Source organism: Mus caroli, chromosome 17 (genome assembly GCF_900094665.2).
Source record: "Mus caroli chromosome 17, CAROLI_EIJ_v1.1, whole genome shotgun sequence".
NCBI lineage: Eukaryota > Metazoa > Chordata > Mammalia > Rodentia > Muridae > Mus > Mus caroli.
Genome location: NC_034586.1, coordinates 67,068,155 through 67,095,761, shown reverse-complemented (window position 1 = coordinate 67,095,761; position 27,607 = coordinate 67,068,155). Strand labels below are relative to the sequence as shown.

At 42.9% G+C, this 27,607-nt stretch overlaps 1 protein-coding gene across 4 annotated transcripts in view; it reads right to left on the bottom strand.

Annotated features, from left to right (window-relative positions):
- Myom1 (myomesin 1) overlaps positions 1–27,607 on the bottom strand; it is a 112,060-nt gene continuing 84,453 nt past the window's right edge. For all 4 annotated transcript variants that reach the window (XM_029471248.1, XM_021186201.2, XM_029471249.1 and 1 more), the window contains 16 exons: positions 26,146–26,302; positions 25,181–25,287; positions 25,019–25,063; positions 20,904–21,040; positions 20,114–20,258; positions 18,167–18,226; positions 17,834–17,901; positions 16,678–16,791; positions 15,744–15,831; positions 14,730–14,768; positions 14,530–14,635; positions 9,156–9,319; positions 6,092–6,128; positions 5,637–5,659; positions 4,211–4,266; positions 1–772 (listed from right to left, as the gene is read on the bottom strand). In XM_029471248.1, the coding sequence (XP_029327108.1) occupies positions 479–772; positions 4,211–4,266; positions 5,637–5,659; positions 6,092–6,128; positions 9,156–9,319; positions 14,530–14,635; positions 14,730–14,768; positions 15,744–15,831; positions 16,678–16,791; positions 17,834–17,901; positions 18,167–18,226; positions 20,114–20,258; positions 20,904–21,040; positions 25,019–25,063; positions 25,181–25,287; positions 26,146–26,302 (1,640 nt within the window). In that variant the 3' untranslated portion in view covers positions 1–478. The remainder of the gene's footprint in view (positions 773–4,210; positions 4,267–5,636; positions 5,660–6,091; positions 6,129–9,155; positions 9,320–14,529; positions 14,636–14,729; positions 14,769–15,743; positions 15,832–16,677; positions 16,792–17,833; positions 17,902–18,166; positions 18,227–20,113; positions 20,259–20,903; positions 21,041–25,018; positions 25,064–25,180; positions 25,288–26,145; positions 26,303–27,607) is intronic.

Below are 27,607 nucleotides of genomic sequence, written 5' to 3'. Positions count from 1 at the left end.
AAAGAGGAAAGGCAGGAGACTTTATTCACACTGGGGGAGGCCAGTTCACAAGGCTGCTATCAGAAATGCACCATCTCTACTAACAGGGACCCACCACACTCAAGCCCACAGCCACATGCCTCTATTTTGATAGAACATCAGGTATGGACACAATTCCTAAGAGGTAAAGTTCCACTGGCTTCCAAGCCGACCTCACTTCTGCTCTCGCTCAGCACTTCTCCAACATCCTCTGCCTTTCTTCCTTGAAATCATTTCCTAATGTTTTCTTACTACATAAATTGTAGATTAAAACCCTTAATGTGGTCTTCAATGGTGCATCCTCATCTATAGGAATAAGAAATCTGATGACTTCCTCCTAAGCCAGCACAAAACGGAGCCACCAGGAGGATTTCATTGTCTGTAGCCCAATCCTTTTCACGACAGCAGCATGATATGGCCAGCTGGTCCTGGCTCTCCTCAAAACTCCCCCAGTCTCTGCTCACTTGGACTTCTGGTTGCCCTTGGGAGGCTCTGTTGCTCCCTTCCTCAATTCCTCCTCTGGGATGAACACACTAACGGTGAAGTCGCTGGTCTCCGAGCCATATTTGTTCTTCACCACCAGCCCGTACTTGCCGGAGTCTGCCGTGCTCACGCCTGAGATGGTGAAGAAGGCGGTTTTCCCGGCCTCAAACTTGAGGCTGCAGTGGTCGTCAGAGGTCAGTGGCTTCTCATTTTTCAGCCAGGACACCTCAGGGGGCGGGTCACCCCACACATTGCAAGTGAGATTGAGTGCCTGCAAGACAGGATTATGGGAAGGGAGTTGATAAATCAGCTAGTTCTAATCCAACTCCATATCAGCAATAACTGCAAGGCCCCAGGGCTGGAGTTTAAATAGTTGCATAGTTTAAAGTTAGGCGCCCATGGCTATGCTCTGAATAAGGTGCAAGGAGCATCTTCAGGGTAGGACTCTGGAACTCTGGCATGCTTGTCTGTGTCAGCACACCGAAGGGCTTTCTTTTTTTCCATTCTCCATCTCTCCTCTCTCCTCCATAAACACCCAGACACCTTTCACTCCCTTCGATGTGGGCCTCTTCATCAGTCGAGAAATCTCACTCCCTCCTCGCCACCTGCTCAGTTAGGCATTGCATTTGCGTCACAGGGCCCAGCAGTGGAATGGCAGCAGCTGCTCTACATCATCTAAGTAATTTCCCCATTCCATCTTCCTCATTTTCTTTAGCTCCCTGGGCCCTGCCAAACCTGTGCTGTGGCAGAGGCACTTGGCCCAAATGCATCCTAAATAAAATATTCCCCGGCGTGTTGAAACTCTTCTGAGACGCTGGCATTTGGGGCTGCAGTTTTACTTTGCCTGATTAAGAAAATGTAAGACTCTTGTATGCAACTCTAAGGAGTACTGTAGAGGCTTGTGCTTAAGATTGTTCCATTCAGTGGGGAGTGTTGTGTACCCACTGCCATGATTGATATATTTTCCTCACCACAAGCTCTTTATGCTGTGCTCTCAAAGCCCCGTGAACCACCCCAACCTCTCAACCTAGTTCCTTTTAAAAAATACATATCTTTTATTTTTGAGATTATAATATAATTGCTGAGATTAAAACTTTATCATTCCCCCTTCCTCTCCTCCTCTGAACCTTCCCACACTCCCCTCCTTGTTCTTTCAAATTCATGGCCTCTTTTTTTTTCATTAATTGTTGTTTTATATATATATATGCACACACACATACATACATATATATTCCTACATACAACAAATATAATGTTACTTGTATGTGTGATTTCAGGACTGAACATTTCTTATTGGATAACCAGTTGGTTTTCTCTTCCCTGGGGAAGACTGTTTCTCTGGCTCTCAGCATTTCTAGCTGGACCTCCTGTTCCTCTCCCTGTCTACTTTGGCAAGCCCATTGCTGTCTTTGTTCAGCTCACATTGGGGTGGGTGGGGTCAGTCCCTGATGTTAGTAGGAGACACAGTTGCACATAAACTCCCCGATCCCCCGGCTCTTCCTATTGATCCTTCCGCCCCCTCTTCTGCAGTGATTCCCAGGCCTGGGGTATGGGAGCTGTGTTATAGATGAATTCACTGGGACTGGGTTCCACAGCTTTGTGTTTTGATTGTCAACACTGTTCTCAACCTCCAGCAGCCACTCCTCAATTTTCCATTTATAAGACATTGTCATTTCAAAATGTTATATAAACACGGTCTACAGTAAGCAAACTTCCCAAACTGCTTCTTTGTCCGCACACAATTCCCTGCAGATCCACCTGGCTGCTGAATCAGCCTCCTGGCTCTTTGCTGCTGACGAATGTGCCAGTATATGTGTGTGTCCCTGAGGGTCATGTGTACCGTTTCCAGTTTGGGGCGGCCATGAACGAAGTTACTATGAATAGAGCACAGGCTTTTCCATGTCTCTAGGGTAAATGCCCAGGGTTCAGTTGCTGGGCTGTATGATAAATATATGATTCATTTTTCTCCCTAGAATTTGCCAGGCTCTTTTGCTAAAGCTGATGTAATTTTGGCGTACATCCCACCAACAGCACATAAGTAATCCAGTCTCCCCACACCCTTCCTGCATTTGACACTGTGCATTTCTGTTGTGTGTCACTTATCACTGGAGTTGAGGCGGGTGCCTTGTAGTTCATGGTCTCTTGACCCACTCTCCATGGCTAGGGCTAAACGACATATTCTTGATTAGGAATGAAGTTGGCCTTACTCAGAAAGGAGTGTTCTTTTAGAGATCTTCCCAGTAGATCTTAACTTATTGCCTCTTCTGTGGGAGCACAGCCGGGTAGCTCACAGAACTTCCTTACATCTCATCATTAGTTAGCAAGTTTTAGAGACAGGCTGTGGAGCTCAAGCTTGACCTGGGATTCTCTCGCTTATAATGCTGGGTTTATAAGCATGTGCTGCCATGCTAGTTTAAATGAGCATTTTTACTGAACTACTCTCCATTTAAGAACGAGAAAAGTACAAGCTGGAAAAATGGCTCTGAGGGTAAAGATGCTTGCTGCCAAACTGGGTGACTCGAGTTCAATCCCCGAGTAACACACTGTGGAAGGAGTGACCCAAAACCTGTAAATGCCGCTCTGACTTCCACACACGTACTATAGCACGTCCTCCAATAAAGGAATGAATGCATGTATAATTTTTAAATGAGTCAAATCATTATCATTAAATGTACCCAAACAGACCAGGTTCAGGTTTGGGAATCTGAGGATTACTTGGGGTGAAATGTAATTAAGTCAAACTGAAACTGCAAACATTGTAGGCAGGCATTGTGGAAGACGAGCATCCATCCTTGAGAGCTGAGCTGTGGAGTACTTTCACATACATTCTCCCCTAATTGTCACTACTGCCCAGTGAGTTCACCCTCGTGGAGTGAGGAAAGCAGAGGAGACAGTGTAACAACAGAAACTGCTCTCAGAGGTTGAGCTGAAAGGCGACTATGGTATTTTCTACCTACAAAGAAATGTATTGCACAGAATCTACAGCCTTGCTTTGATCCAGACGCTCTGCCTGGCTTCCCACCCACACCGATGCAGCCACTGCTCTTCTGGGTAGGAAAAGGTTTTATTTCACTACGGGTCTCTCTGGACTCACAAGATGTATATTAAACCTCTTTTGGTTGATGTGGGGTCTGGCTATGTAGCCAAAGGTGGCTTTGAGCTCTAGATTTCCCCACTGAGTCCTTAGATTACAGGCAAGGACCACTCTGCCTGCTTTACAGGTCAGAGAGCACAGCCATGGCCTCTTGGATGGAAGAAGCCAGGAAATACCAGTTTAGCATCAAATGGAGAGATTGGATTTCATCAGGGATGGAGCTAATAAAAACTCATGGGGCAGGCAGCATGTTTCCCTGTAACCACGAGATAGCATGGCACCTTCCAGTATGCTGGAATAATTTCTTTCTTTTATGGTTACACGGTTAAGAGCTAACGCTCTCAGGTTCGTTTTCAAACAGCCTAATGGCTCCTGATGGTTTAAAAACATGACTCTAGAGAAATGGCCTGAATCCAGGCTCACAAGATAAACTTTCATCTTGATGCTAGCCTGACAAGGAACTATGACAGGAATGCTGAACTTTTAGCCCTGTATTTGGTGATTCTGGTCAAGTGCAGGCCCAAGGAAATAAGACAGAGATGGTGGGGTACAAAAGGAAGGACCATGGTGTAGGGGATGGAACCTTTCTCCATGTGGACACAGGACAATACTCACCTTGCCCTCTTGAATGGTGACAACATCAGGGAGACCACCTAACACCCGGGCCCGATCTGCAAGCACAGGAATTTCTGGTTAATCTCTGCAATGAGGAGAGCCAATGACCATGGCCTCAAAATGCTTAATGACACAAACCTCCCACATTGTTCTTTCCTGTCCTGGTGGTTATTTCATACTGCTTTCAACATGCAAAATGAGAAATGACTCAGCAGCTCTGGTTTTTTTTGTTTGTTTATTTGTTTTGTTTTTTTGAGACAGGGTTTCTCTGTATAGCCCTGGCTGTCCTGGAACTCACTTTGTAGACCAGGCTGGCCTCGAACTCAGAAATCCGCCTGCCTCTGCCTCCCGAGTGCTGGGATTAAAGGCGTGCGCCACCACGCCCGGCAGTGGCTCTGGTTTTAATCCTTCTTTACTTACTGCGCACATGCACAGGTGCCCGAAGCTGTACCTATAGCACCAGCTTGGACCTACCTTGTCACATAAAGACCTGCTGTATGATTTTCATGGTTATATCCAGCTCTAGTCCTTGTGTAGTTCAGCAGGTGTAAGCTCAGGAAAGCACAACATCCCATCATCATTCCCTATGATGAATACAGTTGCATACTAGAAGGGCTATAATCTGGGAGCTCTGGGGGGCTGTGCAGTTGTGGGCCTCCTCTGAGGTTCTCCTTAGATAGCTCCCTTTTCTTGGTTCTTGGTAGTGCTGGGCCAGTCTCTCTGAGGCTGAGTATATCAATAATAGGAGAATAGAGGTGCTGAACTCTAGGGCTGGACACACACGCATGTTCTGGGTATGACTGTCTCGATACTTGATGAAGGAGCCCTTCTCTAACACACTCCAAGGCTTCCTCTCTGGCAGAACACCATAGCTCCCAGTCTTATTTCATTTTGTGACTCTTCAATCTTGTTTGTCCAATGTCAAAAAGACAGTGTTTCAGACTCCTCCATTATTCATTGGGCCTAATTTTCTTCTGATACACTGTATCTACAAGTGACTAATATCTATCATATGGTTTGTAACCAAGGGATTTTTTTTTTTACAATGTCTGCAGGGGATAAGAACCAGATGTTATAATTGAGACCTTCCTATAGACACAAGACTAAAGTGAAAAACATATGTAGATCATCTATAATTTATAAAAGGAAGGAGACAAAACCCATTTTCTTTTTTGAGACAGGCTCTCAGTACGTAGCCTTGACTGTCCTGAATCTCCCTATACAGACCTAGCTCAGAGCCTCTCCATTAAGATTTGTGGTTCTCTCGAAGTCAGAGATCTGCCTGCCTCTGTCTCTCAAGTGCTGAGATTAAAGGCTTACACTACCAAGCCCGGCAAGAAAAGAATCCATTATCATCTGTAGATATGCCAGGAAATGAAACTGATGCTGAGTTTGCCTCTGTGCTAAGTATGAGGTAGTTACTCACTTTTTTCAGCAATGGCAGCTTGTCTGTGGGTGAGAGAGACAAAGAAGAACTGTGTTAGTATCATTTCAAGTAGTCTCTCTCTTCCCGTGTGTGTGTCTGTCTCTCTCTCTCTCTCCCTTCTTCTCCCCCTCCCGCTCCCCCCACACACTTAAACACACCCAGGCATTTGTCAGTGCAGGCTTGGCAAAGCTGCTCTCCCAATTGGAAATTTGCTCTGAGTTCCATGAGGAGCTGCATTGAAACCAGGCTGCATTTAATACACAGAGGAGAGAGGGGGAAAGTCAGTCTCCGCTCAGCTCTGGAGAGAGCTGGCTGCTCGACTAACAGTGTCAAGTGGACTCTTCCTGTGCTTGCTGAAACAAAAGACTTTCTGATGCTCAGATAGGCCAGTGGAACACAGGGTTCCAGGAATAGAACTTGAGTAGAAATGGCCCTTGCCAGGAAGGGAAACTTACTTTAACCTCTGGAATTCAGCAAAGGCCTCATCAAATGCTTTAAAAGAAAAAAATGGAAAGAAAGAAAGAAAGAAAGAAAGAAAGAAAGAAAGAAGAAAGTTAGTTAAAACTTTATCAGTCAGAATTGATAACCCAAAGTTAAAGTCACAAGGTTAGGTCACTGACCACCTTTCCATGAGACTGCCTATGGCGTCACATAAAGCTCTCAGCACGACAGATAAGGACTTTCTGTGTAGGGAGTATGAAGTAGTAGGTTTTAGATGTTTTCATTTCAGCAAGGAGCCTTCAACCTTAAACAAAAAAGTTAGCTAACAGTCCCAGTAAAAGTCTTTCAAACAAAGGTGTGTTGTCTAAACATCCTTGCAAGGAAAAAACAAAAAAACAAACAAACAAAAAAAACCCTTTTCTTATTAAATTAGCCCTCCTAGGCTCCTGGCTAGATGGCTCAAGTGTGTTCATGTTAGGTTTTCTGCTCCATTTAGGCAGGAGAGCACACTGAATCAGAGTTATCACAATGTATGCCAACACTGGCCTGAAATCCAGTGCTCTCCATTACAGAACACAGACTGTTGTTTGTTATTATTATTTTTTAAATACAATTTTGTTACCATAGAAAACAATAGGTGTCACTAAGGCACTGCTCACACGCGTACTGGTGGGCCTTGTTCATGGTCCTCCCCATCCTCTGTCCCTCCTCCCTCCTCTCACTGAGCACTGTTTCTCTGTCTGTTCTCCCTCCTCTCACTGAAGCAGTATTTCTCAAGCCACAATGGAGCAGAGATGGAGGCGACTGAGATAAGAAAACAAGCCTCACAGGGTTCTAAAATAATCTTATCCCCGTGACTTCAGGGTGAGACACTTGACTGAAGTTCATGAAAAAAGGCAAGTTTGTTTAGAAATCCTTGTATTTCATTTCCCACCCCTTTTGTAGCCCAAGAAACACACACACACACATGCATACAAACATATACACATGTTCACACACACACTCATGCACACAAACATACACATGCACACAAACATACGCACATATACACACTCACACACATAAATACACACATGCACACACATGCTCTCACACACACACATAGATATGATTTATTTTCATGTGAGTTGAGGGTATGTCTTGACTTGTGTGGAGGGATCGGAACACAACTTTCAGGAGCCAGTTCTCACTAGCTGCTCAGTGAGGCAGGGTCTCCTTTCTGCAGCTGCTCAGCTTACTGGGTCAGGCTGGCCTTGAGTGTCTTGATAATTCTCCTGTCTCCACCCCATCCCTATGGCAGGGTAGAAGTAGAGATTGCAGATGTGTACCATCACATCGAGCTTTCCACGTGGGCCTCGAGAACCAGCCTCAGGCCGTCAGACTCTCACACCCACGGTGCCATCTCCCCAGCCAAGAATCCTACTTATATCTAGAGAGTATGGATTTAACTGGGTTACATTAATCCACACCCCTACACACACACACACACACACACACTTTACATATGGAAGAATAAGGATAAAGTCAGGCCTTGTTTTTTCTCCTCTGAAAACTGACTGAGCTTCAGGTTGAACACAGGGTGATAACACAGAACTATTTCTGGTCCACACACCACTCTGAGAAAAAGAAATGTATGGTCAAGCTAATGTGTTTGGTGGCTATGGCAACCTGGTGAGAAGATCCACAGCCTTTGTCTTATGAGGGGTTAAACTGGGGTAGTTGCCTAAGCTTTGTTGTTAAAAATAATTTTTGAAATGTTTTAAATCTACTTGCGGCTTCCCCTGTCTATTGTATTGCCCACAGTCAGATGAACGGTGGGAGAGATCCACAGCGCTGCTTGTACAATATGGGTCAGAAGGCCCCTGCCTGTTTGCTGCACCTTCTCCTGTGACTGCAGATCCTTCATCGAGTCTTTGTAGGCACATAGGTAGGGATTGGGTGAGAGTAGGGGATTCAGAGAAAACACACACACAAGCCCTCATTGCATGCTTAGAAAGCTGTTGTCTAAATTGTGAATCTATTCTGAGGTTGAAAAACACGAAGAGTATGATACCCCAAGACTGCATCTTAGTGCACAAGGGCATGAGTCAGATTTAGCCTGTTTTCCTGTGGTGGCTTTCATCTCGAGGGTTTTATTCTTTCAGAAAGAACAGAGGGGAGAATACAGCCAGAGGATGGGGAGAAACAGCATGCTGGTATTAGCTGCTCACTTAACTCTCTCAGTTTTATTCAGTAGTTGTCCACCACCTTGGGTCACTGCTTGTTGCCAGTCATATACTTGTTCCTCTTTTCACCCCCTTTATCTCCAGAACCTCCCCAATTCCCGCCCCTGCGCCAGCCCCGGTCTCTCCGCAGATCACTAAGACATCTGGGACCCTCAGTTGCGATCTCTCCAGCTTCCTCCTGTCCTGCTCAGCATTTCCTCCTTTCCTTTGCTTCTTCTCACCCACTCCTCTCTAGTTTTAGACAGAGAAGCCCTTTGTCACTTCAGAGGTGACCATTTGCCTTCTCCCCTTGCTCTCTCACCGACCACTTCCTGGATTTTGGGTAGGTCACTGATTCCCTTCATAGTCAGCTTTCCACTCAAGCAACGGTTTCCTGGACTGGATGAATATGCTCAGATCTCCACCCCTGTGCACAGTTCCTTTCCACTCTTTGCTCTTAAGGATGTGATCATGAGTCAGCGGATCTCTTCTAAAAGTCTTCCCGTGAAGAGCCGTGCTTTCTCTCCACGTTTGCCGTCTCCACCTGCTTTTTACGGTTGTCTGTCCACTAAGTTTTCCACAATTAAGACTACCTTGCCAAGAAATCACCATTAATAAACTGCACTGGAGGCCATTATGTTAACCTAGCCCACACTAGTCCTCAGCTGACCAGATCTAAGTAGAGTGGCATCACTCACATAAGGTGACATATAATTAAACTTAAAAACAAGACTGGCTCCAAAAAAAACGATTGGGACTCAGAGTAACCAATCAGAACAGACCCACTCAAACACCAACTCCTCTGACATCCCCCGTGTAACAACCTCATTTCGCTTTTGTCCATTCTATAGTAAATGTGAGTGAGTACATTTACCTTGTCCAGAGAGATCCACTGTCTTCTGGTGTCCAGTCTTGCCGTCAAAGAGCTCCATCACGTATTTCCCTTTATCATTTGGAGTGGGCTCGTTGATCTGCAGCCAGATCTGCTCCCCAGTCACTCCACTCTTGACTCTGTCTGTGTATTTAATCCCAGTGCCACTGTTAGGGCAAAGAGAGTGTCCTCAGTGCTTCCTTCTGTGAACAGCTCATCTTTCCTCTGCTTTTACTAGGTGACATACCATAAACTTTCACAGGCTTTCAGAAAGCATGAGACCTGCTGCCTAAGCCATTCCACTTTGGGGCAATTATATATAGGCCCAGAAGCCCACCATTTGGGTTCCAGGGACCAAGAACTAACTGATAGCCCAAACATCTACTAACTCATTACAGTAGACTGAATATCAATTTCAAGACCAGTCTTTCTCAAGGGCCTGACTATCTTCAGGTTTGCTTGGGTTTGTTTGCAGGATTAAGAGACACTTTAAAGGTGGAAGACCAAACTAAGTACTATTTTCCTGCATATTTAACACAAATACTCTATGGCCAAACCTTGATTAGTAAAAGAGCACACTGATAGGGGCTCCTGACATATGTCGCTCCAGAGCTATTAAGGCGTACATAAATATGCACTTGGGAGTAGAGTCAAATGTGAATGAAAAGCAGAGTGGGTGTCAACAGAGTGAGGCATGTGCTATGACCACGTATGAAAACAGAAGGAAACACAGCCCTTTCACTGTGAGCAGACCCTGATGACACATAAAAACATTATGGTTATAGAGAAAACAGGGCACAGTCGAACAGTCTCTTCATACTGTCAAGAGGCGCGTCATAAAGATTTTGTGAGACTGTGAAGAAATTTTAAAAAGCAGCATAGGGCCAATGAATGGTGCAGAGGTAAAGATGTGTGTGGCCAAGCCCGGCAACTGGAGTGAATCCCCAAAGCTCACATGGTAAGAAAAGAACTGACTCCTATGAACTGTCCTCTGATCTCCACATGTGCTGTGGGATGTGCTCACACACATACACACACACTAAATGTAATACATTTTTAAAGCAGTATAAAAATTGACATATATGTACGTATATAAAATAATTATATAAGGAGAAAAATTATAAGAAAGTACCTTAAATGTACATAAAGGGGCTAACCAAACTACTGATGATATCATATTATAAGTGCTTCTAGACACACAGCTTTAAACCCAATAAGGACATAGAGGCAGGTAGATCTCTGAGTTCAAGGCTATTGTCTACAGAGTAAGTTCCAGGACAGCCAAGGAGACAGAGAAACTCTGTCTTCAAATCCCCCACCAAAAAATTTTTCTATTTCATAGTATCTACATATGTATTTTCCAAAAAAGCATGTAGGAAGTTTATAGCTTAAATACAATTTCAATATGAACTTAAACAAAATATTTTTACCTAAAAATATTTAGCTTCCAATTAATATTTAGTGTTTTCTAATAATACTAAATGCTATGAGGTATTGCATATTTATTGACATATCTTTAAATTTATTAGCAATTGAAATGCCATAAAAGTAGGGCAAAGAAACACATCTGTATCCTGTAGTTTTTAGTCTGAATAATAGCTTTTTCTTAGAGAGTGGGACAGGAAGACAGACCTCTGCTTTGCTTGAATTATTTAGTCTTTGGCTGGCTTTCACAATGGTGCCTTCTATATGCTAAGTGCTTCGGACACAATGGATCATATTGTTCTTATTTTACATGAGAAAAATAAAATTCATAGAATTTAATGATTTGCCAAAGAAGATAAAACAAAGTCAAGGCTAACTCCCACCTAAAGGTGTGTTTGTTCTTCTCAGTATGCCTCCAACTTACAAAAACAAAACAAAACAAAAAAACCCCACAGTAGTATAATTCTCAAGCCCTGAGTTTTGTGTAGACACAAAAGTATAAGACAAACTCATGTAAATGAGACTAACACGGTAGGAAGCACAGGCCTTGCTACTCTAACGATAAGTTTCTTAAAATATTCTCTCAATGCACTCACTAAAAAAAACTAATTATGGTTTTAAAAGACTTATTTTAACTATGTGCATGTATTTAAAAAAACTAATTATGGTTTTAAAAGACTTATTTTAATTATGTACATGTGTTTTGTGGGGAAAGGTTATGTACACCTGAGTGCAGTTGCTCGTAGAAGCCAGAGATGTCAGATCCTCTGTAGCTGGAGTTATAGATGTTTGTGAACCATTTAACATGGGTCCTGGAAATAGAACTCAGGTCCTCTAGAAGGTCATTATGTGCTCTTAACTAGTGAGCACTTTCTCTAGTCCTTAAATAAATGATTCTTTTACATAGGACATAACTTTAAAATACTACATTTATGTATTTAATTATTACTGTGTGTGTGTACATGTGTGTGCATGTGTGTATGTGTATGCATGAGTGTGTGTGCATGAGTGTATGTATGTATATGTTTGTGTGTGTGCATGTGTGTGTATATGAGAGTGTGCATGTGTGTGTGCATGTGCCTGTGTGGTGTGCCACAGTGCATATGTGGAGGCCAGAGAACAATTTGTTATTCAGTTCTTTCCTTCCACTTCCATCTGGGATAGAACTCACGTCCAAGGGCCTTTACCCACTAAGCCACCTCGCTGGCTCTAAGGCTCAGCACTGTGATAGATGATCCAGCTAATTCTGCTCCCCTCATTCTTCACACTGATATATTATAGTGTCCTGGGTGTCACAGAGGAATGTCCTAGGATTTGATTTATTTTAAATTTTAATTACTTCTCTGTACTATTTTCAGGGGGAAAAAAGAGAACAAAGGGCTAAAGACACAGTGTTCCATACGGGCATTTTTCTATTTAATTCTAGAACTCAGCAAATGCCCAAGAGCTCCGTCAGATGCCAGTCTGTACGTTAGTAAACACTAGTGAATGCTCTGTGGGGCCCAGCTCTGGTTAATTGCTCGACTTACCCTGTTCTTTTTCCCTTTCTTCTTTGTGGTGCTAGGGATTGAACTCAGCCTGTGTATGCTAGGCAAGTGCTCTACCACTGAGCTACACTGACACATGGTTTAGTTGGGTAGTGTTGGGCTTATTGTTTCGGTTTTGCTCCCTTGTTTTGAGACAGGTTTTGCTCTGTAGTATGAGTTGCTCTCAAACTTTTAATCCTCTTATCTCCTTAGAACTGGGATTACAGATGTGCACCTGTAAGCTACCATCCTCAGCATCACGTGACTTCTGACATTGTTTTTTGAGGCAAGCACTTGCTATTCAGTCCAGCTGGCTGGAAGCTCCCTAGGTTGCCCACATTGGCCTTGAACTCATAATTCTTCTGCTTCAGTTTTCTAAATACTGTTATCAGAGCTGTGTGCCACCATGCCTTATGTTATCATTAGGTCTCAAACTCAAGACAAATGGCAAACTGAAGTGTCTGATTACCATATCAAAGCAGATACTGGCTGCCAAATCTCTCTCAGCATCAAGAATACCTGTTACAGTGTCCTGGCTCTTCTTAGCCCTTCTTACCATGCCCTGTACCCTAAACTCCGCAGTCTAGGGGCTTTCCTTCCCAGCCTCTGACCTGTGTGTGTGTGTGTGTGTGTGTGTATATGTGTGTACCTCATATATATATGTGTGTGTGTGTGTGTGTGTGTATGCATTAATAATATATGTAAGACAATCCTCAGTGTGTGTTTATATCATAAAGAGACAGAGGTGTATTTAAATCAGATTAAAAATATCTTCCCAAACTAACTTTCTTTTCTATGTGGCCTGGCTGGCCTAGAACTTACTGTGTAGACCAGGCTTGCCTCAAACTCAAAAAGAACTGTCTGCCTCTGTCTTCCCAGTCCTGGGATTGAAGGTAAGCACCACCACACATGGCCTGCTTATAATTTCTTCTTTTTAATAGATATTTTCTTTATTTACATTTCAAATGTTATCCCCTTTCCTGGTTTCCTCTCTGAAAACCCTCTATCCCATCCCCCCTCTCCCTGCTCACCAACCCACCCACTCCTGTTTCCTGTCTTGGCATTCTCCTACACGGGGGCATAGAGCCTTCCCAGGACCAAGGATCTCTCCTCCCATTAATGCTCAACAAGGCCATCCTCTGCTACATATACAGCTGGAACCATGGGTCCCTCCATGTGTACTCTTTGGTTGGTGGTTTAGTCCCTGGGAGCTCTGGGGGTACTGGTTGGTTCATATTGTTGTTCCTCCTTACAGTGAAAACTTCCCAAATCTTTTTCTATAGCTTTTTGGAATATACAATGTATTATAGCTAGTCATAGTCACAAGCAGCAAAGACTCTTCGTTATATTCTGTACCCTAGTAACCAATGGTCCGCCTCTTCTCCCCCACACTTGAAACTTTCCATGCACGGGGGGTGGGGAGGAAGCACAGCCATCAGTAGTTCACTTAGCTATGTGCTCACAAACAAGTCACCTTCCCAAGTTTGAGCTTTCTCTCCCCTGAAGAGAAGAATGCCTACTTCACAGAGCTATATAGCTACAAAAGACCCCACGTGTTGACTGGTTGGTAGCAATGCCCAGTGGACAGCTAGTGCCCAGGGAAGGAATAATATAAACAGCCATTGTTGTCTGCTTCCTCAAGGATGCTGCAGGACTCTGTTAATAGTTTACAAAGAACGTCTAAACTAGATTGGACTAGAGGTGGCTGCATCCCCACAGATTTTCTAGGCCATGTCTCTTTTCTCTTTCTGCCAAGGATGTCTCAGGGAACCCAGGGGTTGAGTATACTATCAGGATTAGGTTTGAAAGTCTGGTTTGATTCAGATATCTATGGAATTCAAGGTAAATATGAATGCTCACAAAGGTAGCTTAGGAAGAGGGTAGACTTCCAGATTAATACAGTTCAAACACAGGTCCCCAAAGCCTTCTGGAGCTGGACAAGCAAGATACAAGATGCTAATGCCTAATTATGTCAGCAACAAGCCAGGACTCCCCTCAGGATGAGACTTCCATGGTAAATGGCTCTGAGTGCAGAGTATAGGAAACTCAGAGTCCTCCTAGCACTCTCTGCTTCAGTTTGTTTTGGAGCATATGCGCTGACTGTACACACAGAGCTGCAAACGCAGCTCTGGGTGCTTGGTAGCAGAGGTAGCCTGTGTATGGCTGTCCCAGGTACATCCCAGAGATACTGATAAAAGATGATACGTCCATCACAAGCAAAGACATAATACCAGCCATTACTAGGACGTCACTGTGTGTGTGTTGAGAGAAAAGGCTAAAACCATAAGGGTGGGGACTCAGTGTTCTGCCCTATGCTCTTCAATATGACACCTCTTTCTTGAAAGGGGCTGGGTTTTGGTTTTCATTACTCCTACTTGCCTGTGGGGGGAAATGTCTACCAGGCAAGTAAGTTTGCATGCACTTACTTGTGGGACCAGTTAACTTTCAAGTCATCCAGGTAATAACAGACAAAGGAGTATAGCCGGATGCCCTCCGCTGTGCTCTGGATTTTCAGGTCTGTGGCAGACAACGCTGAGGAAGAGAGCAACACAGTTAGCCTACCTGCGGGTTCCTCCTGGAAGGGGCGTCCTGAAGCATTTGCTGCAGCAAGGGAATGGTCACTTACCTATCTTCTTGCATACTTCAGTCATCAAGTCTTGGAAGGCTGTAGATAGAGGGTCAGAGCCAAAACTTTAGCATAAGAATATTCCATATAAGGTCAAATTTTAAGCTGTTAGCTCTCAAACAGTCCCTGCCTAGTGAAAGCCATTTGATAGGAGGTAAATTTGGTGACCCCACTGATAGTGGGGTTTGTTTGTTTGTTTAGTAAAATAACTCAGTTTTTATAAGGCTTTAAAAGATTTCTGCTTATTTTTGACCGATGCTTTCCTTGACTGATCTGTAACTAATACCGTGTATATATCCTAGAAAAGGCCACAGTGGCATCTCTAGAAAAACTGATGGCTTTGGGATGCTCTTTCTTCTTAAGCCCCAGGAAGCCTTAGTTTGAATTACAAGAGTTTTCTTATCTGTGTTATCAATTCATAATGAAATTAATTGTCTCTGTCAACTGTAGTCCCACCTCTACTGAGAACTGGAAGGTGAACTACGGTCTCTGAGGCTGATTGCGACCCTGCTGTATTGAGGGGGAAACTGGACATTTGGGGGTGGGGGTTAGAAGTAGCTTTGTTATCATGATATATTTGCCCTTAGTAAAAGTCTCTGAAAAATGGGAATGGCTGCTTTGATCTGCTAATAACTTGTGAGATCTCAGATTTCACACACGAATCTTTGTTACCGCTCTAACAATGGGCTGTTTGGGGGCATTCTTCTACAGAAGGTTTTGATCCTAGAACATTTTTGTAGAGTTGAAACAAAATGATGATTTAAATTGAAAACAGACTTCTAGTGCCCTGTGGGCTATAAATTCTCTAAGGATCAAAAGTATAATTTTGATTTCTAGGAAGTCGAAAAGGAAAAATGCTTTTGAAAAAGAACAGTACTTTGCTCCGCTGGAATTTCCATTAAATTAAAATCAGTGGACACAAATCAGCATGTCGTCCATGGCCAGCCCAGCCCTGGTCATAATTCTGGTAGCTGTAGAACTCATTAGACAGACTGCAGCAGTTGGCAGATTCACCTTCATCCACGAGCTTCAATCTGCTCTTATCTTTTCCTCGGTCATCTTTCAGGATAACTTCATAAAATCCAGCGTCTTTCTTGGAAAACTGAGGAGACAGTGAACATGAGCGTTTACCATAGCTCGGATTTGGTTGTTACAACTGTGTGTGTGTGTGTCTGTGTTTGTGTGTGCATGTATGTGTGAGCATATGTTCATGTGTGAATGTATGTGTGTCATGTGTGTGAGCATATGTTCATGTGTGAATGTATGTGTGTCATGTGGCTATGTGTGTGAGCATATGTTCATGTGTGAATGCATGTGTGTCATGTGGCTACGTATGGATGAACATACAACATGTGAGTAGAGGCAGAGCTCATTCTTGGGCATCACTCTTCAGGGGCTGTCTATCTATCTTGTTTGCTGTTAACCTTTTACTTTTATTGTATGTGAATGAGTGTTCTGACTGCACGTCTGTCTCTACACCACAGGCATGCAGTAACTGTGAACAGTGACATGGCTTTCTAAAGAAATCAGTCCCAAACTATTTTAGTTGAGAAAGGGTTATAAAAATGAACAGAACGGCACTGGGTTCTTTAGACTGGAGTTACAGACAGTTGTGAGTCATCCTGTGGGTGCTGGAAATCAAATCCAGGTCCTCTGGATGAGCAACTACTGCTCTTAACCACTAAGCCATCTCTCCAGCTACGACCTTGTGTTTGGAGGCAGAGTCTCTTATAGGACCTAGCGCTCTCTAATTCAGCTACACTAGCTGACCACGAAGCTTCCAGGATCCACCTGTCTCTCTGTCTCCACCGCTGGGATTATAAGTGTGTTCATATAGCAGTTAGTTGTAAGCTGCTGTAACTCGTGGCATGGAACGAATGATGAATCTAGTTCCTGTTGAGCAAACCTCAGTACAAAGCCAGCAGCTCACATGTCCATGGCCACCCACCTCTGTGATGAGCAGGGTACAAATGCCATCCTTAAAGTCATGTTTCTCGTCCACGGAGATCTCCCGTTCATCTTTGTACCATACAATGTGAGTCTCTTTTTTAATATTTGCCACCTGTAAGAAGAGTTATGATAATCCTCCTCGGAGAGATAAACGTCATTTTTATGAAGGTAAGCAGTTCTTATGCATCCAAGTATTAAAGGAAAAAATACTGAATTTGGAGTCAGAGGACATAGGGTTGTAAAGAAATCGGTCTGAAATGATTTTAGTGGAAAAGGAGTTACAATAAGGTGAATGCCAGACAATAAGCTTAAATCAGAAGCATCTCTGTCTCCAGTGGTAAAAATTGTCGTAACATCTCATTTCCATGACAAATACAGAAAGTCTACATCTGTAGAACTGCTTTTTGCATGGATAGACTGGAACAATTGGAATGGAATGGACACTATCTTACTGTCAGGCTCACTCCTAAAGGAGCAGAGAGAGCCGTAGTCAGGCCAGCTTGTTGATGCTACATTGTTTCAAAACCAATTAAAAGTGATACGGAGAAAGAGCACGATGTGCCCATTCAATCAAGGCACATCAAAGAAGTACTTTCCAACTTAAAAACAAAAACAAACAAACAAACAAACAAAAAACACTGTATCTGTGGGGTTTTCTCTCAGATGTCTCAGTATACAAGCACAATTATTCAAAAAATCCCAAACAAAACAAAATCCACCCTAATCCCCATACATCTTTAAAAAAGATTTATTTATTTATTTATTTTATGTGAGTACACTGTAGCTGTCTTCAGACACACCAGAAGAGGGTATCAGATCCCATTACAGATGGCCATGGGCCACCATGTGGTTGCTGGGAATTGAATTCAGGACCTCTGGAAGCAGCAGTCAGTGCTCTTAACCACTGAGCCATCTTTCCCCATGCATTTTGGGGAAGGGGCCTTCAGGCTGCCCTTCAGGAGCTCAGGGGCGACAGCAGGTGCCATCACTTTTTCTCACATGGTTTCCCCCTGGCTCTCTCCAACGGAAGGGTCCACCACATTCACAGAAAGGCTGTGTCTGCTGCTTGGGAGGTGGAGGGCTGATCTCTGTCCCACATTCAGTTTATCTTTATTTCTCCTGAATCAAATAGTAAAGACACGCCCATCTCTTACCTTGCATTTCAACAGCACGTTACATTCACCAGTCACTTCCCAGCTCAAATACTCAGCGAAATGTGGGCCTGTGAAATTGTAATGACATAAGCCATCTCTTAACGAGTTGCAAACGCAAGATCAAAGCGCATCCCTAAATCCTGAGGCGATTTATATTTGAAGTCAGATTTTCTTAAAGTTAGGGATTTGGTTTTAAAATATTTTAATGCCTGCATATTTAATATTTACTATTTTAAATTATTTTTTAGCAAACATAAAATGCTGCTCATTTAAACTTGCTATGGAAATAACTTTGGAATATTTTATTTTTTTTAAATAAGTGTCTATTTTTACCTTGCTTCCTGATCCATTCTTGTCGCTGGAATTCAGCTTCTTTCTGTAGCTTCTTATAAACTTGAAATTGAAAGACAAGGAAGTGTGAAACTGAGTTGAGCAGCACAGACCCACATGACAGCCATGGTGTTAGTGACCCACTGACCTATTTTCATTATTATGATATCATAGATTGTGATGACACTATTTGCTCTGATTTTTATAAAGAGATAGCCTTTGAAAACTATGTAACTTTGTGTGTGTGTGAACATGTGAGTCTGTGTGAGTGTGTTTATAAGTATGCATGTATGTTTATGTGTCTATGTGTGTGTGTGAGAGAGAGTGTGTGAGTGTATTGTATGAGTGTGTATGTATGTGTGAGTGACTGTGTGTGCATGTATATGTGTGAGTATGTGTGTGAATGTACATATATGAGCATGTATGTGTGTATATGTGTGTGAGTATATGTGTGAATGTGAGAGTGTATGAGGGTATATATGTGTGTGTATGTGTGTTAGTGTGAGTATGAATGTGTGTGAGTATGTATGTGACTGTGTGAGTGTATGTGTGTGAGTGTACGTGTATAATATATGTATATGTGTGGGGAGTGTATGTGAGTGTATGTGTGTGAGTATGTGTCTATGTGAGTATATGTGTACAAATTTGAGTATGTGTGTGTGAATGTGAGTGTGTGTGAGTATGAGAGTGTATGAGTAGAGTGTGTGTATGTGTCTGTGTATGTGAGTGTGTGTATACGTGTGTGTGTGTATATAAACTGGAAATAGACATTGGATATCTTTGCTAATTGCTCTCTACCTACACCCCCCCCAAGACAGGGTCTTACTATATGGCTTGGTTGTGCTGAAACTGATGTGTAGATTGGGCTGTCCTTGGACTCAGAGATCTAACTACCTCTACTTCCCAAGTGCTGGGATTGAAAATTTGTGCTACCAAACCCAACTCTCTCCTTATTTTTTTTAAGACCGGGTTTGGGGACTGGAGAGATGATTCAGTAATTAAGAGCAGGTATTGCTTTTACACGGAACCTGAGTTCAAGTCTCAGTACCCATACTGGGCAGTTGGTAGCCATCTATAACTCCAGCTCATACAACTTCTGCAGAGACCCACACAGAAACACACATTCTCACACTTAAGAATAAAAACAAATCTCTCCTTTTTAAAGGTAGGATTTTAAACTAGACCTAGAGCTCACTGATTGGCTCGTCTGGCTGCCCACAAGCCCCAGGAAGTCTTCTGCCTCCGTGTTCCCAGTCCTGGATTGAGTAAATGGTGCTATGCTGGACTTTTTATGTGGGCACTGGTGATCCAAATGCAGGTCTTATTGTTTGTACCTCCAGCACTTTATTAATAAACCATCTCCCCAACCCCAAGGTCATAAAGCCGGGAAATGGTAAAACCATACCAGCTATTATAAACATAGACAGCTGGCAGTCTTTTCGAAGCTGGTGAAGTGCCACATTTTAAACCATGATGGTTTCCACAGACCTTTATTACAGCTGACCTCTACAGTCTAGTTACTATATATATATGATTTATTGGTTTGGCACACAAACAATATTTTAACTTTTTTTTTCTCTCCAAAGTTTAATAACTTACGGTAACCACCACATGCTGTTAAGATAGAGTCATGGCTCGTTACTGAGTCTATGCATGTCTGTATAGCACTGGGCGCCCTGAAACTTCCTAGGTTAGAGAACTTAGCAATATACACTTGTTTATGTATAAAATGACTTAAGTCCAGTCAGGGATGACTCTGGCATTCCCTTAAAGCAATGTTCATTGCTAGGCAATGGGATACTACCGGAAGTACTGACTGGATTTTTAATTTGATGCAGGAATCCAATAAACAGTTCCAGCCCAGCAGTCAAGGACGTCTCTTAAGCCATGCAGTATTAGTACTGACGTAAGTCACCAGGTGTCCCACTGACTGCCCTTCAGAGTTCTTACCATCTCCAATGAGAACAAGAGTAGAATGGCCAGTTGCTTTTCCATCTTGAATTTGGAATGTGTATGTCCCTTCATCCTCGTCCTGTAGCTTCTCCATGAACATTTCAATGATGCCCGTGTTTCGGTCTATGTGCATCTTGTATTTCTTCAATGTGAAAAAAACACAAACACAAAGCCAAAGAAATCATCAGCAAGGAAAATATTTTGCTTTGAAGACAATAACCCCGATGAAGTAAAAAAACAACCCCCACAAAATCAGAATTTTAATATTTCTAGACAACTGAGCATGGTGTCTAAATATCTTGTTCATGGAACAAGGAATGTATTATGTGGGTCGATGCGTACACAGAAATTGACCATGACATCTCAATAATATGGTTCCCTAATCAAGACCTTCACAGTTGACATGCCACCATAGATGGGGCAAATCTCATAATGCCTCATCTTTAAATGAGAGCCAAGGCTGCCAAGAGGGGGAGAGTCAGTCGTTTCCTAGGATGAGCCCAATAGGTTACCCAATCCCAGCTGGTTTTCCACATACATACATACAAGCCACATTTTAGATAGATAGACAGATAGATAGGTAGATAGATAGATAGATAGATAGATAGATAGATAGATAGATAGAGACAGATAGATATAGATATGGACATATAGGTATAGATGTAGATATATTGATATATATCATATATCACATACATGAAATTCTTTAAAATTAAATAAAAATAAAATATCAAAATATCAAAAATAAATATTTTTAACTGAAAGCAACAACAAGTGTAAAGCCTACCGGCCCCTCGAAAATTTCCTTCTCGTTAAATATGTAGCTGACTTTGGCATTGCCAGACAGCTTCTCAGCCTGCATCCAAAACCGGACCTGACCTTTCTCCAAAATTTCAACTGCCAACTCAGACTTAGTAGGGACAGCTAGGAAGAATAAAAATAGATATAGTAAGTCACTGGGGAACAACAATATTGATACAGACGTTCTAACAAGTGGAAAAGATGGTCAGTACCGATAGCAATTGTAGACCCTTCATCTACATGATCCAGGGATGGTGGTCACATTATGGGGAGGCCTCAGACTGACAGACATCATTACAGGGGGACCTCAGACCTTGAGTCACATACATGGGACCTCACCCCTTTTGAAGCATGGTTGTCTCTTGTCCCATCAATGGGGATGACATTATCTATAGGGTACATAAAGTTAACCTCTGGGACTCTCTACTGCAGCTTTAGTCAAGGTCATTCAAGGGCAGTCACAAGGTAAAATGAGAGATAACCTGGAACGGCCAGTGTATAGCCCCAAATCTGCTAGTAAAAAAAACAGGCAGATGTCAGGGATTCCTTTCTTTGGGTTTTCCCCCTCTACTCCGTAAAATCAGTTACAGATTTATTCTGCTTCAAACCTGAAGGGACTCTTGGGTATTCTGTACCGAGGGGAAGCATCTGGGGGTGGGGGGAGAAGATAGACTTTGAGGCTGAAACATTATCTTGACATTGGTCAAGGGTCAAGGGTGCTCCACACCTGTCAACATGGACACCGTGCACCTTGCTTGGCAATCAGACAGTTAATTATGGAACAACAGGATACATTAATTATCAGTAGATGGAAGTAACAATACCTTAGTGATCAGTAAATGGAGGTAAGTTCTCTGTCCCCCACCACGTTAACTGATGAGAAAGCTGAATGCTAAGAAAGAGTGGTGACCCCGGAGACACAGAGATTATCCCTGTGATAACCCCTGTTAGTCTATGCTGGTTTTTGTTCCAGTTCCATTTCTATGCAGAAGGCCATGGTTTTCCAGTGTGGATAAAAGTCTGAGTGGCGGAGATAAAAGTTCCCAAGACTAGAGGTTAACTCTTGCTATAAATAAATCTTGAGAATGTTCCAGAAAAGTCTGGGGAGCCCATCACGGAGGACCTAATGTATAGTACTGTGACTCGAAGCAGCAATGCCAAGTAAGGGACTGGCTTTCCTGGGAGCCTTTGATGTTCTCTGTCTGCCCCCAAGTCACAAGAACATTGTCTAGAGGAACACAGATCGCCATAATTGCCACTGAGGGAACAAGCAAGCATGACATGTGCATTCAGAGAGACAGACTCAACAAGCTACATGTAACTGGTTTCATTATTGGATCTGCGGGTCTCATGTGTTCTTAACCTCTAAAATCAAACCACCACAGTGCTTTCTGCATCCGTGGATTCCAACTGAATGCCCCAGGAAGGGCCTGGCATACAATATATGCTCTTCATATTTTGGTATCTGCTTTTTCCTCCAGTTGCTTCAACAATATTCTATAATTATTAAATATAATGTGTTGAAAACTAGGAGCACCTAGCAGTGTGTTTATAGTTATGGATATGCACTTATGTGTGTGCATACAATACATTACCTGTGTAGGTAGGACGGTAGCAAATATCTATAAATGAAGAACCTTGATGCAGGATGTTGATGCTGTTGCATCTTCTATGCTCAGACAAGCTGACTTGCCACACTGCAACTCAGCACTAATAATGCAGGGCAGGCTATATTATTTTCAGGTTTTACATCTCTACTTTTTTTTTAAATCTTTTCCTGTTTCCAGATCCAAATCACCTTCTCTGGCAGTTTATTTTTTCTAGCAAAACATATTATTTATAGACTGAAGGCATATGCTTACTGTTTTTCAAAATATTTTTGAAAATAGCTTTAGAGGAGAGTTTTGCTATCTCAAAGGATAAAGGAACGGGATTTTTAAATTTTACAATCAGTGAGAAATGAGACATGTAGAACCTTATAAATCTCAAGAAAATGACTTGATGTCTTCCTTGACCAGGAGGAAGTGGGTGTGAACTGAGAAAAGAGATATGCTGTCCTGACCCGCTGGCAGTTCTCTGAAGGTTTCCTTTCACAACCTCATCATTGCAGTTGGTGAAAGAAAATACTGGAACTGTCCTTTTTACAATGCTGTTTCAAGGGTCTCAGAAAAGCTTCTCTGGGTTGGGGTATGATATTCACACTCAGAGCTTAAAACCTGTCCCTGGGCTCTCCCTGTGTGGTGGCCATGATGTCACATCTGGTCTGCAGTAAGGAAGCCTTGAGTTTGCTCTCGCCCTCTCCAAGCACCGATGATTAAACCCTTAGGCATAAGCAGGATAAAGCATCGGCATAGATGCCGACCATATGAGCTGGCTACAAAGCCCTTAATTATACTGTCTCCATGTCCACGTGCTCATCAACCCGGGGAGGCCCAGGCGATGGGAACCTAACAGTGACACCGTCTTTTAACCTAAATATAAATGTTGTTGGGGAGGCTGTTGCCTGGATACGTGAGCAGTGTTTCCTAACTAGATTAGTGCTTCTTTCCACTTCGATCAGGCTGGAGCAGAGGATGTAAACATGTACCTTAGAAACAGCTTCTGACTGGGGCCTAAGAACTGTCACGACTGCCAGTCCTAGAAAAAGAAACCGAAGCCCAGGGAAACGGAAATGGTTCATGCGGTGTCACGGAGCCAAGAATGTCCAGGGAGGCCTCCACCTTCCACGTGGCTTTCAGAATTAACTCTATCATCCACAATGATACTTTCCAGCTTTATGGTGACTAAGCACACAGAGGAAGTTAATTGCATGGGCTGGGACCTCCTGAAACTCCATAGTCATAAGAAATATAAGCAAGCATTGAGGAATCTTTTAGAGTCTCCATTTAAAAGAGGGAGAGCATTCACCACTCTTTAATCTGCTTTCTCGAACATGACAGTGTGCTTGACTGGCCAGTGAGTAAGGGATCCTTTCAGGCCAGCGGAACCTGCGAGGTGTTATTTCAAGCGTTCCCTCTGTTAGGTGTCGGCTGTAGGGTTTAATCTTTTATATGGAAGGTGCTTTGTCTAAGGGCATGGAAACAGTTCAGAGGGGCTCTACTTCAGAATGGGGCCCTTTATCCGGTTTCCCAAGAGTACAAAACATTGTGTTTAGATTGGCTTTGTTTAGAGCTTTGAGTCTCCTGCTATGTGCCAACATTACAGATTTGTCTAAAACATATAAATGAGTGTGTTTAGAACATATGGGTGTGATCCCAAAACACACGTGTTAAGAATTGAAAAACAGATTTACTCATAATACATCTCCGGCCCCTCACACTGCCGTGCAGAATGAAGCATGGTGTGGGTTTTCTTTCCATCCCCTTCCCTTTCTCTTTCCTCCTGGTCCCCTTCTCGTTTTCTTGTTTGTTTCTCTCTTTTTAGACAGGGTCCCTGGTAGCCCAGGCTGGCCTCTAACTTCCTGTTTTGCTCTATCACCCAGAGTGAGCTTGAACTCGGGATGTCAGGTGCTGGGACAGCAGGGGTATGCTATCATTTCTGGCTTTATGCAATGCCAGGGATCAAATCCAGGGTTCTCTTCATGCCAGAGAAGCACACAGCCCGTGGGGTACTTTTCCTATGGTAGTATCTTGGCATTTCTCGGGGAAAATGGCAAAGAAAGGGGTCATTTCTAGAAGGTGTTTTTGTGGCTGCTGGCTTGTGATGTACATCCTAACGCCTCTCCCCATCTCTCTTTCTCTTTCCTTTCTCCCTCCCTCATTCCTCCTTTCTTTCCTTTGCTGGGTTTCACCATGTAGCCAGACCAGACCATGAATTTAGGACTCCCCTGCCCAGCTCTTAAAAAAAAAAAAAAAAAAAAAAACACCTTTTAGGTCTAAATAGACACGTGAGGTTGTCTAGTTTGGCCTTGAACTTGAACTCTGTAGCCCACTTTGAACTTGCCTTTTCCCTGTCTCTGCTAAGTAACTAAGATTACAGCACTGTGCCATCAGGTAAGGCTTTAAACTTTTTCTTAATTCCATCTGAGCTGTCATTTGTTCTATTGCAGAAGCTGAACCCTGGCAAAACCACTAAAATCTGCATGGGTACCAGGATACTTACTCGGGAACTTGTGCTCCTGGCTGAGGGCAAGCAGACGTTTCATTTCTGTATAGAAAAATGGAAGACAAACCTTTACTTACTAAAGCCAATGCCATTTATCACAGTTGATAACAACGGGGAAATGAAAGCAACATTAGACAGGGAGAAATGATTTAAACTCACCCTCCTCGTCTATCAGGTAGCTTGACGCTATCCCATCCGTGTCTGTCACATCACAAGAATAGGTGCCCAAGTCATCTGTCCCGAGGTCTTTAAAGGTCATTTTTGTCCTTCAAAACAAAATATGTTTCCTAGAAATGTGCCTGTACATGATCTGTGGGCCTGCCACTCTCATTTCTGACCCCCTAAACATGATAGTCCTGTCATTAGGACTATCCCTAATGTCACTTGTCACATCCCTGCCTACCCCTACCCCACTGAGCTAAAGATCATTAGCTCTTGGTGTCTTGGGTTGAACATCCTTTCCACTAGGAAGACTTTCTTGGTTTCTTGTAGGATGATGAGGACACAGGTATGAATGTCCCATCTCCAAGCTCTGCTGCATATTAATACACATCCTACAGAGAGACAGTCTCCTGATTCACCCTTTCTGAGGAGCCTAAGTTTTTCTCCTATAGGGCAGAACATGTGGCAGGTGACTCTGGGTATTTCTCTTGTCAGAACTGATGGTAAATGGGGGCCATGCTCCTGTACAGTGCCTGTGCCTTCAGAGACAGGCTTCTGCTTGGCTATCTGCTGCTTCTCTGGCACCCAGCACTTCCTCTGGAATACACAAGTTAATGAATGAACAGATCAATAGTCTAGTTCACCATGCTTCCTCATTTTCTCAAGTTCCATTACCAGCCATGCTACCATCTAAGATCAACTGAACATTTTAATGTTACCAGAAGAGAAATTTATAGATTGATGGGTTTTTTTTTCTTTAACCAAATGTGTTCTACTCCAAGAACTGTGTATTTGAAGGATTATTTTAAGGCTTATACTGGTTGTGGGTGTTTTATAATACCAGATGTAGAATAGTAACGACGTCATCTTCTTATGGCGTGGAGGTTAAGTAGGGGCAGGAGCTTATCTTACGTTCTTCTAGTGAAGAGGTAATGTGTTACTGGGTTAGAGGTATTCCTTACTTATTGCCTTTGTTTTCGACTTCTAATCGTGGAGAGTCGTCAGTAGGTACATAATCTTTGGACCAGACGAATTCTGACTTGGGAGTCATCTGATCACATTCAAAGTTCAAGGAAATGACTCCGTCATCATCCACACTCACCACAACCTCTTTGGTGCCTAGAAGATCATAAAGAAGGCAGTTGGGACTTGTGATAAAACCATTCAGCTAAGAGCTCTTGTGTTCAGGTCCCTTCCTTTATTCAGCCTTAGAGCAAGGCTGAACTGGGCCAGGGATTCTCTGCAGTTCAGCTTCCATCCTGTGACACGGAATCAAGTGAATCTGTCGTGTTTCTTATGTGGAGGCAGCGCTAGAGCCAGCTTTGTCTGCCTGGGACTGAGGAAAAATTGATTGAAATGGATACCACAGTTGGGAATGGACTTGATCGTCATTGTGGACAAAGAAGCCTTGAGCAAAGGGAAACTGGATTCATGACTTTTGCTTCAGTAAATCCCGTATCTACTAGGTTACCAGAAAAGAATAAAAAGATATTATTAAACTAACAAGAAATTTCCAAGAGGAACTAAAAAGAATAAGCGCTACCTACATTTTCTTAATCAGAGTCCTAAGTCATTTCCAAAGGAAGCTTGTATGGGAACTTTCCCTGCTTACCCCATAACCAACCGGATCAATTTGAAGAGGTCTCTCTAGATTAGAAATGACAACTGGAGAAGATTATTTTTGAGCCATATGAAAATGTAAATGGAGATAAATTTCAAGAGATCCAATGTGTTTCAAGAAGACTGATTTCTGGGTTTGAAAAGAAAATAATTTAGAGTTGTTTTATTTTTTAAATTACACTGGCTTTCAATATAGCAATTTAAAATTTGAGCCGGGCGTGGTGGCACCACCATGCCTTTAATCCCAGCACTTGGGAGGCAGAGGCAGGTGGACTTCTGAGTTCAAGGCCAGCCTGGTCTACAGAGTGAGTTCCAGGACAGCCAGAGCTACACAGAGAAACCCTGTCTCGAAAAACAAAACCAAAAACAAATAAAATTTGTACAACAGCACATCTATTGTTTTGTTCTTTCTCAAAGTGTTAGCAAACTTTCCAGAGATGCTTCCCAGAACAATGTTATTTTGTTTCTAGATAGTATCATTAAAGTCCATCCTTCCAGGTATTGTCCAGTATAACCATCAGTGGGGTTGGGGGAGAGCCAACGTCTTGTTAGGAGATGTACGCGAGGAGGCTAAGCCCAGACAATGAGGATCCGGGACCTTGATCCTGATAGTTGATATTCTTTGTGTCCTTCCCATCAACAACACAAGCTTTCACTTCTGTATTTATGTATTCATCCAAATAGTAATTGTTAACACACATAAAGAGCAGAGAGAGGGAGGCAGAGACAGCAATAGGTCTGGCAGCCTTTCTCAGGCTGAGTTTTCACAAATGGCTATCATCATATTTGACTCATTGCTGATCT